Consider the following 13,288-nt stretch of genomic DNA (forward strand, 5'->3'; position numbering starts at 1 on the left):
TTAGTTGGTTCTTCCTCCCCTTTCCTATCGGGAGGTTTTCTCATCCTTCTTCTCTTACCATTCTCATACATGGGGAAGTAACATGGTTTTAGTCTATCAACGTGCACAATACAGGTGTTCTTTTTCCGATCGTCGCCGATTTCCATGGTAACCGGACCTAGCTTACGCGTTATTCTATATGGGCCCAAATACTTAACCGAGAATTTCCCGTGACTATTATTTTTTTCTTTTTGCAACAACCATACCTTTTGTCCTACTTTCCAATCAGAATAACCTCTTTTGTTGTTAATACGTTCCCTGTTATAGGAATTCCGTTTCCTACCTAAGTCATATGCGGCCTTCCGTATGGTATCTAACCTGTCTTTAACATACGAATCCGTCGAAACATTTAACTTTCTTAAATAGCATTCCGGGATACGGTACTGCCGTTTATTAATGGGGCTCGAGGGTATACTAACGAGGGTATAAGCTAGGAAAAGTGAACGTGCAGTCGACAATTTGGCGAATTTCTCTCTATAAGCTGCCGTAATGGCAGTTCCTGATATAAATATACAAAACTTGGGTATTTATAGAACTTGGTCCTAAAATAAGCAAAGAAGTTGCATCAGAATCAAGAGACTAAAACTGAAAATAAAGCTAGACCTATAAGAATGAAGTCCTGGAAAAAGTGAACGAATGCAAGAGATTTTGCCTACAAGTAGCGTAGAAAAAGTTTAAACTTCTCAAGTATTAAATTTCTCAAGTTGTGTACTGTTCAGTACACAACTTTCTGTTGTGTACTGAACAGAAATTTTAGAAGTTATTCTTCAAAATTTACAATATTTTTAAAGCAGAAAAAAATAAACATATTATAGTTTTAAAAATGAATTGTTCTTCGGAAAGAACATCAGAAAGTGAAGAAGAGTGTACTTCTTACAATCGAACGAAAAGTCAATTTGATAATACTAAGGATTTTGATCTACTTGACAGTGTTGCTCTGCTTCGTATCTACAAAAAAATTGAAGAAGAACCAAGTGTAAATATAATAAATAGCATTGACGTACCGTATGTTACGAGTGAACTCAGCTGTAATTTTAGACGTAATGTTAAATGTTCTTTTGGTGTTACTGATAAACGAAAACATGCCATTCAAACATTATATTGTGACGATGAAATGAATCTTAGACAATTATATTCAGTTGAGAAATCCGCTGAAAGAGGTAATGTTTTATGGATTCCAGATATATATGGAAATCTTCCTGAGTATCTTCTGGTTGCTAGTGAAACTTTACGTTTATATGAAGATATGGACTCGAGTTTAATTTTCAGGGGAGAATTTGGAAATAATCATCGAAATAATCCAATAGTTTCCTGTGGATGGTGTTCTCATGATCCTCAGTATATATGCAGTGTGCAGTTGAATGGTTCCTGCAATATATGGTCACTAGAAAGAAAAAACGAAGTCATTACTTTCGACCTTCAACACTTTTATAATCCAAATTGGAATAATGTTAACACTAATGTAGGAATGTGTTTTTATCAAGGTAGTTTCAAGCATTGCTTTTTGACATATAGTGACAACAAAGTGAATCTTTTAAATGATGTAAGATCTCCCTCAAGTTTTCGCGTATACAATTTCGAGAATAGAATTTTTAGGGTTAAATGCTCAACTAATAGCCCTTGGATTGTTGCATGTGCCGAAAGGAAAAATGTAAATTAACTTAAATACACTTAAATTTTTTATGATAAATAATTAATTTTTAAATAATATTTTTTTCAGATTTCATTAATAGATGTCAGATATCCTACTACAGTAATTGCTTCAATGTCTTCTTTTGATCCACTTGAAGATGCAAGTTGTTTTTCATGGTCTTTATATGATGAGATAGCAATTGGAAGTATGAACAATTAATTACTTTTTAAATAGGAGTTTTGTTTATTTATTGAACTTTTTAAAAATGTCAATACATATTTTTAAACAGCTGAAAAAGGAAAAGTCTTATTATGGAGTCCGAGAAAACACGAACTTTTCAAAGTGAACAGCGGTTTTGGATACATTCACACGATCGAATATTATCATGAAGAAAAAGACGTTTTGTTTGTTTGTCATTAATGTCATATTCTATTTTAAAATGTAGCTTTAATTTTATACTACTGCATACTATTTAAAAATGATAAATGGAAAGAGATCTTGTATTGATTTGATAATTTTAAATGTTTAACTACGCAATAAATTAGTAATTTTTAATAATATATTATATAAATTTTGATACGTTTCTATATCATAATGTTTTTAAACTTTTAAAATAAATTTTATGTAAAAGGATAGTTCAATAAATTTATTTTTTAATTATATTACTGTTTTTAACGTATATATATTAGATGTATAAATACATCGATCTTGAATTGCTTCGGAGACGTTATTTTAAATTACAATAAAACAAGTAGTAAAATCTTTTTTATAATGTGCTTTTGACATTAGGAATTTTGAAAAAAATATTTAAATATATATATTTGAGTGTGATTTATAAACTTAAGCTGTATTATACATTGATATCTATGCAGGAACACTAACAGTTCATACGAATATCATAATTTTTTTTCGACTAACATCATTTTTATTTCAACATTCTATTATTCTGTATAAAATTAACATGTTGCCTTCTATTGTGTATACATTAAACATATGCCTATTATTGTGTATACATGAAACGTTCGTGCAATTTATATGCTAACAACTAATTAATGTGATTTTTCTAGGTCACTCTGGAAGTGTAATTCTATATTGCATTTCCTGCTATACGTGAATGAAGGATAGCAACATCTATGCTTTTACTGCTGCTACGGCTCTATTCTTCACGTTTAAGTACTCTCAGACATAATGGCAGGTAGCGCTCTATGAAAACTGTCTGACATAATGAAAATTTTCTGACAAGACTATGATTGTCATGTTTTTGCTGTGAAATAAAAACTGGTTCATTCTGAAACCTATTTATCGAGAACAGCATGTTTTTGGACAGAGTAATATGAGCAGCACTAAATATTCTATTATAAGTTGTTTGACAATACGAGACCAAAACGTTAGGATCAACCGCTAAAGAGTGTAAACGACGATTGAAAGCAACTATGTATGAGGCAATTGTTTTCAATCGTCGTTGGTAAGAAGGAGGAGAAAATTCTGTTGGAAAACAGTAGCAACTCGGTGGCCTATTTGAAGGCTGCATTCTTAGATACCACTCAAAAAATGAAAATGGTGAGGGAGTCATATGACACATGTTTCACGAGAAATGATTGATTGTTACGGACTCGAGCAGCGGCTTTCAACCTTTCTCATACGCGTCCCATCCGACACTTCTGTGTATAGACTTGTAGCTCTAACCGAACCTTCTTGTGTTGCCTTAGAGATACTCCTGCCACTGTTTCGGAATTGCTGTTGTAAACTTAACAGAATCAAAACGATATTAAAAGTTCTAATGTGAAATGATTAGGAAGATATTTTATTCATAGAGTACATCAGTTATGTAGAAAAAAATTAAACAAATAATAAATTTGACACTAACGGAAAGTGATGGCATCCATAGTTTTTTATGAAGATACAGTACAGTATAATATCATTTTGCTTTATGTGTACAGAAACATCGGTTATATTTATTGTACTAAATATATATTAAACTTGTATACAGTATTTTTGTGTGTGTTATCGATAACACACGTGTTATAGAGACAATTTTCATAAAGGCAAGTATATTTTTATAATAGTACAGATAGTATGCGAAGTTTATTGTTAAGTTTTGTATAAATACCAGTTATACATAAAAATGTTTGTCACCACATGCTGCATTTCTAGAAGAAAACACGGTGTAGTGTTCGTTCTCTCTACCAGCAACATGGAGCAACAGTGCGATTCGTTAACCACTGTTATCCAACATAACCACGCAGTGTTCGCCCTGTTTAATATCTGAGTATAAGCTACTTTGAAATAAAATCTCTCCACGAGGCACCCCTGCAGGTTTTGCGTTGATTTATTCCTGTTAAATGCGTGGTAAGAAGCTTGCATTTGTAAAGTAAACACAAAAGAGATATTGAGAAAGAACTTTTATTATAACCAATACAGCGTATCGCTTTATAAAAAAAAAGGTAAAAAATTAAATGTTGCCAGCTGGAGAATAAATTAAGGCAATAAATAAAATAAACATTAAAATTTTTGTATTACGACACGAAGTGTAATAATAATATATGCACACCAACAATACAAAGTCGAATATCTGGGGTCGATTGCTTACGTTCTTAAGAGCTTCAGAAGTTACAACTTACAAGCAAAGTGTGTGAAATGAAAATTTTTCTTACAAGTTGAAAGCTGTTAGTCGTGAACAATTATAATTGCTTAAAATCACTTACAACCAGTAACAAGCTACAAGTATTATAAGTCTTCTAGCTTATAAATAGTAACATTAAATTGTAAGTAGTATGCAAAAGAGTCTTGGTCCTAGTTTTGTCTTATCTTTTATCGGCTAGTTGAGCATGAGCTTCCAGACTAAATTACCCCGTGCTGAAATGTGATGTAATTGTCATGTAATAATATAATAGTAGTATGCGTTTATGATGGTTACATTAAGCGGGGAATAATGCCTTCCGGGAGGCCTTTTAAAGGTAACTGGACCAAATTCAGATGCTACAGACATGAATCTAACCCGGAAAGCCTGGGATCTATCTACTCTGAAAAGCAAAGCGCCTTCATTACCATGGTAATGGCAGAACAGAAGTAAAATCGTCGTGAAGTGTTCATTTAAACATTAAAAAAAATTTAATTATTTTTATAATTAAACAAATTTAATTTTAAATAATTTAAATTAACTATTTAAAATTTTTTAGTTTAAAATATTCATTTTTTTTTACGTGACTATTATGTAAATTAATTATGTGGTAGAGGACGTTATGACGATCGCCTTTCTGTTAAAGAATAACAGGCTTACCTTTTGGAATTCGGTAAAAATAATTTACTTCGTTGTAATTAAACGCTTTTATATAATTTTATAGTAATTTTTAATAGAAATTAAGTTACAGAAAATTGGTTTGTGAATGGATTTTACACGATATTTTCCATCCATTTCTAACAATGCAAGGAAGGATAAAGAAGTACAAAGGCAAAGGCAAACACAGAATGGTGTAGCAATGCTTTACAATCATATAATCCAATTAGTGCACAAAAGTATCTCAACAACTACACTACTAAAAGTATCCGACGTTACTGTTCCTAATTTAACATCCAACTTAGCGTGCAACTTTAGAAACGGTATAAAGTGCACTTTTGGTCATTCAGATTCAGAGAGACATTATGTAAGTATATCTATTTCGATATGCTATTCCTAGAATTAATGTTTATTTATTTATTTTCAATCATTAGGTAGAAACTGTAGGGTGTAATAGTGAAACGAGACTTCATCCATTAGCACGCCATGAATTTCTGGCAAAGGTAAAGAGATGTACGTGGATCCCAGATCCATATATGAAGTATCCAGAATATTTTTTAGTGATAAGTGACGATCTATATCTTTTCGAAGAACTTAACTCGACACTATTCACTCGATGGAGTGCTAACCACGTGAGTAACTTCCATTCTCTTAGAATAATAATCTTTATCTTATTGTACATGCTTTTCGGTTTAAAGTGTTGTACAGTGTATACTGGAGGAACTCGTAAGCATGTATTCAGAGGGGAAAGCTGCTTGTTATATTTCATCAAACAAAGCCCAACTCTATCTCTTTTCCATCTCAAATTTTTCCACGAGTTTGACTATTTTAAACCATAAAAAGATTTATTTTATGTTCTGAATACAATGCTTTATAGTCAAATTCTTGCAAGGTTTAGATTATCATTTATATCTTTTATTTATATAGAGAAATGAAAACAATCCTTTAACGTATTGTGAATGGAGTTATTGGAATCCCATTTACATAGGTACACTATTTAAAAATGGTGAATGTGTAATTTGGTCCATAGAAGTGAGTTTTATTTCTTTCGTAATATATTCATATTGATTATTTTGTTTGTTTTATTTCTGTAACTTTTACAGAGCGAAAGTCAAATATATGGACTATCGAGAACTTCTTGTTATAAAGAAACATCTTTAATTCAAAATGAGAGAAATCGCAATTGGAAACTATGTTTTTACAACAATAATTTGCTAGATTGCTTCATAACTCACAATACATACTATGAAAAATATTTCTGTGATATCAGAACTCCAAAATATGGAGGATTACGATATTTTGATAGCCCGGTATTGGATGTAAGATGTTCTGACTTTAATTCAAATTATGTTGCATATTTATATCCCACAAGTGTAAGTAATTTTAATCATAATCTATATTAATTTATGAAAAGTAACTGCTCTCAATTTCGAAACAGGTTGGAGTAACCGATATAAGAAATGTTGAAAAAGCAGTTTATACTTTAGATAATTCTAGTAGTCATGAATACAATACATGTATGTCATGGTGTCCACACGATAATGAAATTGCTATTGGGAGTAAGTCTATTTTATTTTAATTAATTTACTTAATTCATAAGATTATTGAAAAATTTATAAAATTTTGTATTATATTCCTTAGCATCGCAAGGAACATGCAAATTTTGGCGACCACACGATGATGTATGCCATGTAAATAATAATATTATGATAAGTTATGTTGGAAAAATTGAATATCATCGCAGTGAGAAGTATTTTTTATGTATAAGCAATTAAACTTTAATGCTACAAAGAAAAATACCAAGTAATTAAATATCTTTATGTATGTATTTTGTGTTTTTAACAAAAGAAACTGTGTATTTTAAAATTTATAAAAAAAAAATTTTTGAAAATAAATATTACTTAACAATATATTGGAATTTTGCTGTAAGTTTACTATAATCACTCACTTTAATTAGTCTTTTTTATATGAAATATATAAACTTTATATTAGATTTCTCTAAAAATGTTAAACAATATTAATATTATAATAAGGTTTTCATTTGTTTAAAGTATTACTATTTGCCACGTTATTACAAATTCAAAATTACGTCTACAGATATTACAAAACTTAATCTTGTCGAATTTGAAACGAAATTAAATTCCGTTTCAACGTTAATTAAATTTCGATCATAAATAAGTCTGGCAGCTTTGTTCCCATTTTCAATTACATGCTGATTCATTTCTCTGTTCTAAAAAGGCATTAACTATTTCAAAGTAATTCTTGATATACAAAAAAAAAATTGTAAATTTTACAGTCAAATCTTCTCTCATTTCCTAATTAATAACAGAATACTTTTCACATCCATTTATAATTCTGCATTCTCTTAAAACTGCTCTATTAATCATTTGATTTGCATTTCTAATGTGTACATTAGGAATGCAATACATTAGAAATGCAGTGTAAATTATCCGATTTAATTTTTAAGAAGTTCTTCCAAATCATACGACATTGTACGGCTTAAATGTACGAGTAGAGAATTTCATTAATAAATAACTTGAAAATTCCAATTTTCAAATCTAAATGTAAAATTGTTTGCAGATTAGAATTTCTTAGATTAAATGTCACGTTTGATTATTGATCGTAAATCATGCACGTGTTTTGACTTACAAAATAATACTTTCTACTTATTAAAGTAGGTTTATTTACTTTTTAACTTTGGAGAAAAAGGCGAAAGAGACGTACACTCGTAGGTTTTTTCGTTTTTTCTTTTACCTTTCCTACTTTTTTCTTCCTTCACCATTTCCTTTTTAAAATGCAACGAAGAATAAATCTATATTCGAGTGAAAAACTGATAGTGTTAAAGGTTTAAAAGTGTTAAATCAGGGGTCGCCAAACTTTTTTAACCGTCGACCCCCAATCACTTTCCAAAGCCTCACATTGACCCCCACCGTAAAGTTTTATTACAAGTGTATGTGAATGAGCAAAAAAAAAAAAAAAAAAACGTTGTGGTCTGTGTATAAGCATAGAAAAAGTAGTGACACCTTAGCCGCATCGACCCCCCCAATGATGTTACATCGACCCCTGGGGGTCGATATCAACCACTTTGGCGACCCCTGTGTTAAATAATTTAAAATGATAAATATTACAGAAAAATTTTTCTTCTCACATCTTTAAGATTGTAATAACAGAAATATCAATAAAACTTAAGTTAATATATAAATAATACTATACTAATTTTTATGACACTTTTGGTACATATCGATATTACCATAATTGAAAGGTAAAATCAACATATTATAATACTTATGAAATGGGAAAACTGGTCACTATTTAAATTGTTTGTCACGCAAAAAACAGGGAAAATACTTCAGATGGACAGCCCATTCGCGAGGATAGAACCGGCGATCATCTACCAGTTTTTAGTTATCTTATCCACTTGTATACGAGATGGCTCTTAATATAATGAGAAAATGACTTTATTTTTAAAAAGAATAATGTCAATAATCAATAAAATTAAATACGTAATTGCATTCTATGTAATGTAATATTACGAAGATCAATTATATTTAAAATTAATAATGCATTTTGAAACATTATATAAAAGCAATATCTAGAAGGCAATAACTGAAAATGTAATTGAATCAAATATTGGAAATCTTTTATTCCAATTGTAAAATTACAATTGGTATAAAACATTACCAAGTTGTATTTAATACTTATATAAAATTTAATCATCGATTTGGATGAGTAATAAAGTAAACATTTATTCTAATAGACAAACTTCATTTTGAATATATAGTAAACGCAATGCTGATTGGTAAATACTGTCGTTGTAAATATTTTTTGAGAAGGATTTAATATAGAATACACAAGTCATTTACAACTACAGAGAATTGAATACATTTGTATTGTTGAGAACAAGTAAAGGTCTGGTAAAACTTAAAACCAGTGTAGGATGAATTTATAATTTGTACAATTTTTTTTTTTTTACATTTACTGTAAGATAATATTATTACTTATCATCATAAAGAGAAATAAGAGAACATTGTAAAAATGAACAGATTCCTTTCAAAATTTAATAACCGTTTACCTAATTTATCTAAACTTTTCAATAACGAACAGCACGTCTTTTCTACATGGACACGATCTGACTGCTGCTTTGCGTATAACTTTTATCCTATTACATCTGCCACAAAAGCATTTGGACTCGATATGATTGAAGAATGCGAGTGCCTTCAGTTTCTGAAAAAACAGACAAAATATCAACATTTGTTGACTAGAATGTATCAGCTTTATGAAACTTTTGTAGAAGCATTTCTTTGGTTTTCAACATTCCGTTTACTTTTACACATATTTTATAAAAACACATTATGCCAAAGAGGATATAACCTACTTGGTAAATACTCGACGCATGCAGCTTTACTATTATTTATTATGAATTCATATGTAGCACTACAATATTCAATACTGAGAAGAAACAAAGTTAACGCACATGTCATGAAAAACGTACACAAAGAAGAAAGGAAACTGGCTGAAGAAATTGAACTGTACTTGTTATGGTATTTAGTTATCGCATTCTTTATCATTCTGATAATCTTAAATGTTTGGATAATAGTGGTATATTCATCAATAAAAAAGCAAAACGGAAGTGACTTCGAAGCATGCTATTGTACATTGTTTTTTTCATTAATGACTCTGTATTTTGCTGGACATATATCATCAATACTTTTAATTTTCATCGTTGCTGGGCATGTAGGTATCAAAAGAATGTCAAATTTAATGAAAGAATTAAATAAAATTCGACCAGATTCTAAGAATTTGAGAAAACAATTACAGGATTTTTGTGAAAAACACACAGAAATATGGGAATTTTTGGAAAGATTAAATGAAAAATGGAATGTGCTAATCCCTTTGATTTACATTCATTTTCTTTATGAAACATGTCTATTCTGTTTCATGGCTATATTCTACGATATTGAATTAACTATTCGAGTTTTGATTACTTCTCTTGCAGTAATTTGTTTTGCTGGATGTCTTTTTGTATCATGGGCATTGTCGTACTTCACATCGTTGGTAAATAATTTTTACATTAACTATCATACATAATTGAATTTTTTAATATAAAGTGAAACATTTCAGATAAAATTTTGCTATCTTACTTAGTTGATATTTTCTGCTTGATTTAAGTAAATATATAATACAAATATATAATAATACTCTCACTTATTATTATATATTTTATCGCTATTATCAATATAATAAAAATCTCTTTATTTGTGGCATCATATCTTTTCTTCCTCAATAGATAAAAGTACTATATATCACATTGTAGTATTTATTACTTAATTTTTTTATTCTAATAGTTTTATTACTAGCATTAATCGTAATATTCTTATATATACAAATGTTAGTAATTTTATTTTTAATAATGTTAAAATTCGCATTGTTTAATAGAGGGCGCTACTTCATTCCATTCGGTATAGGTCTATTTATTTAGAATTTCCTTATCACATTTAAGAAAAAAAATGAACATTAACGTCTTTATTACTTAGAAAAGGCAAATAAAAAACCTTTTTACAAGACTATAAAATTTTTAGTATGATTCATTATTTTGGACACAAATTGCGAGAGTCTATGTATCCTCATGGTCGGCCATGTTTTCACAGTTCTGCGGTCTGACAAGTGAGTTGCCTTCGCTCCTAAGGATGATGCCTTCCGGGAGATCTTTTTTAAGGGAAACTGGCCCCTAATTAGGCGTCACGGACGTGGAGAAAACCCGGAAAATTCTATGTGGCCAGCGCGTCCGAGCGAGGTGCGAACCCACGACCGAACTCGCTGTGTTCAGGGTACAAAGTCCACTTGGCCACTGGTGGGCACGTTACTGTAACATATTCACTAGGGGCTCCAACACAGCTGACTTCGACATACACCCAAACTATTAATTACATATATTCTCTGTAATGCTTGATAAAGGAACAATCACGTCTTATATGATTTATATCAGGATAAAATTATAGAGATTTTATTTGAAAATTTAATTCCTAATTTTCTATTCTTTAATGTGTGTGAGAATATACATGATTGTATTATTGTCCGTGTATACATGTATGAATTTAATCAAAAGACTTTGTCTTTTTTGAAAGAATGTTTAAAACTCTTTTTTAATAATAATTAATTTTTAATAAAAATACTAAAATTTAGTATTATATTTATTGTTAAAAGTCAAGCTGACTTGGCAATATTTTTTCAAAATATTAATTAGAATTTTATTTTCTAGCTGTACAGCAACTATATCTCAATTGAAAGGTTTTATTCTCAAAATCTCTCTTTAAAATTCAAATTCAAGGTATATATAGTATTATATATATATATGTCATATTATATAATATTTTAAAATTAATTGTATAAATTGGATGAATGTTTTAATAATACGTTCATTAACTAGAGAATTATTTTGTTCTGATATAATGCTAAATATTTTTCAGGTGGTATGTTTCATGAAGAGATTCGGAGCACAAATGGGTTTATCCATGGCAGGATTTTTCTATATTAAAAGAGATTTTTTAATACGGGTAATATTTATAATTTCATTGATTGATACCTTTTATATTTATATCGTATTATTTTTGTTTTAAAATGTTCATGAAAATATCTAGAAATTTTTCTCTGTTTTCAGATGGTAAGTGGACTGTATTCCATATTCTCTTCTGCAGTGGAAGTAACTGGTGTAATGAGAAAACAAAAAATGTGTTATTCAACTTCTGAAACACAAGAGTTTTCATTAAATAACACAGAGAGTATGTTTTATAATCGTACGTTAAACAATTAGACAATCCTCACAAAAGACGAACTATTTGTACATTCTTAGCTTGAAAACTAGATTTCTAATTTTGATAAAATAAATTTTATAGAGTTATAAGCACTAAGACACAATCTTATTTATAATTGTATACATACAAATATCTAATTTTTCTATTTGAATGCAATGAAAGATTTGTAAAACTCTTCATGCAAATACGAAATTGCACATGGCACTTTGAAATTCTCAAAATGTTATAATTATTAATATTATTTATTATTCTCGTTGTCGTATTTATAAATTTTGAGTTTTTAAGTAAATCTTGAGTTTGCACAAAATAAACTATGTGATCATTACAATTGGCATTAAATACCGTTACTTGTTTTTGTAGTTAAAACTTATCTGATGAGTTCAGTCGTGTTTGATATCGAATCTGATGCACGGATTACAGCCGAATTTTGAAAATAGATTTTCAATGTGTAAATTATTGTAAACCATAATGTAACAAATATTGTTTCTATGTGTAACTTCTATTTATAAAGAACTAATTCACTCTAATTAGTTGCAATCTTCACGAATTCCTGTTCCACGTTTATGTCACTTTCTTTGTACTGTTTGAACTTTATATTCTCCACTGAGGTAAAATGAACGTTTTATATTAACTACCATCTTAAAAGTGCCGATAGTAATTTATGTACTAATTGATGTCATTTATGTAAGCAATTGTTTATTTAGACATTACGCAAAAAATTTTTAATGACTAAAATATGAACTGTAACTTTCATTGTGTACATTTTACTAAATTTCATTGAAATCTTTTGAATATGTGAAAGTTCACACATAGCACAAAGCACAAGAAATATAATCACTCGATACATATTGCATAACTTTAACCATACAAATCGTTAGATTTTCCTACCGAATTTTTTAATGCACAAATATATTTCACTTAATGTTGCAGTTGCTCAGTAATATGAATTAATTTTAATATATTTTATTTAATACATAGTTTACGGTAATTAACAACATTAGCGCAGTATCATAAATGCGGCTTTCAACTGTACAATTGTTCTGTGACTACAATAAATGTGTTATTTTCCAAATATGAGTTTGAATAAAAATGAAGTAATTTTAATATCAACTTTATTTTTGTTACACTTTTCTATCTAACAAAATTGTTGAATTATTACTTGAAGGTTAAATAATAATTCAACAACGATTACTATGACATTTGCTTCCAGATCAGAATTATATGTAAGTTATAAAGGTAGAACGTTTACTGTGTAGTTCTCTATCCCATGGAATACTTCGGCCATGTTTTCACAGTTCTGTGGTCTGACAAGTGAGTTGCCTTCGCTCCTAAGGATGATGCCTTCCGGGAGATCTTTTTTAAGGGAAACTGGCCCCTAATTAGGCGTCACGGACGTGGAGAAAACCCGGAAAATTCTATGTGGCCAGCGCGTCCGAGCGAGGTGCGAACCCACGACCGAACTCGCTGTGTTCAGGGTACAAAGTCCACTTGGCCACTGGTGGGCACGTTACTGTAACATATTCACTA

General features: G+C 29.7%; 2 protein-coding genes across 4 annotated transcripts; both read left to right on the top strand.

Moving 5' to 3' along the window:
- Positions 1 to 782: 782 nt before the first annotated feature.
- LOC111635335 lies at positions 783 to 2,143 on the top strand. The gene is made up of 3 exons (XM_023380274.1): positions 783 to 1,690; positions 1,760 to 1,877; positions 1,962 to 2,143. Exons 1-3 carry the CDS (start codon positions 863 to 865, stop codon positions 2,090 to 2,092), a joined length of 1,077 nt encoding a protein of 358 aa, XP_023236042.1. The 5' UTR covers positions 783 to 862; the 3' UTR covers positions 2,093 to 2,143.
- Positions 2,144 to 4,885: 2,742 nt separating this feature from the next.
- LOC111635333 lies at positions 4,886 to 6,800 on the top strand. Of its 3 annotated transcripts, none has more exons than XM_023380273.1 (7): positions 4,886 to 4,965; positions 5,038 to 5,316; positions 5,384 to 5,581; positions 5,877 to 5,981; positions 6,053 to 6,322; positions 6,388 to 6,508; positions 6,591 to 6,800. In XM_023380273.1, the coding sequence occupies exons 2-7, from the start codon at positions 5,059 to 5,061 to the stop codon at positions 6,722 to 6,724; spliced, it is 1,086 nt and encodes a 361-aa protein (XP_023236041.1). In that variant the 5' UTR covers positions 4,886 to 4,965; positions 5,038 to 5,058; the 3' UTR covers positions 6,725 to 6,800. The 3 variants fall into 3 exon arrangements, with proteins under 3 accessions (XP_023236041.1, XP_023236039.1, XP_023236040.1); XM_023380271.1 differs by having other exon boundaries at positions 5,044 to 5,316; XM_023380272.1 differs by having other exon boundaries at positions 4,903 to 4,965; positions 5,030 to 5,316.
- Positions 6,801 to 13,288: the final 6,488 nt, after the last annotated feature.

The sequence above is a fragment of the Centruroides sculpturatus genome, unplaced genomic scaffold, assembly GCF_000671375.1.
Source record: "Centruroides sculpturatus isolate CEXI.00-Female unplaced genomic scaffold, Cexi_2.0 scaffold810, whole genome shotgun sequence".
NCBI lineage: Eukaryota > Metazoa > Arthropoda > Arachnida > Scorpiones > Buthidae > Centruroides > Centruroides sculpturatus.

Bases quoted from the DNA above. Each gene is read 5' to 3' on its own strand.
- LOC111635335 (XM_023380274.1), top strand. From the start codon at position 863: ATGAATTGTTCTTCGGAAAGAACATCAGAAAGTGAAGAAGAGTGTACT. The intron at 1,691-1,759 runs GTAAATTAACTT...TATTTTTTTCAG, and splicing joins CATGTGCCGAAAGGAAAAAT to ATTTCATTAATAGATGTCAG. The intron at 1,878-1,961 runs GTATGAACAATT...ATTTTTAAACAG, and splicing joins TGATGAGATAGCAATTGGAA to CTGAAAAAGGAAAAGTCTTA.
- LOC111635333 (XM_023380273.1), top strand. From the start codon at position 5,059: ATGGATTTTACACGATATTTTCCATCCATTTCTAACAATGCAAGGAAG. The intron at 5,982-6,052 runs GTGAGTTTTATT...TAACTTTTACAG, and splicing joins GTGTAATTTGGTCCATAGAA to AGCGAAAGTCAAATATATGG. The intron at 6,509-6,590 runs GTAAGTCTATTT...TATATTCCTTAG, and splicing joins TAATGAAATTGCTATTGGGA to CATCGCAAGGAACATGCAAA.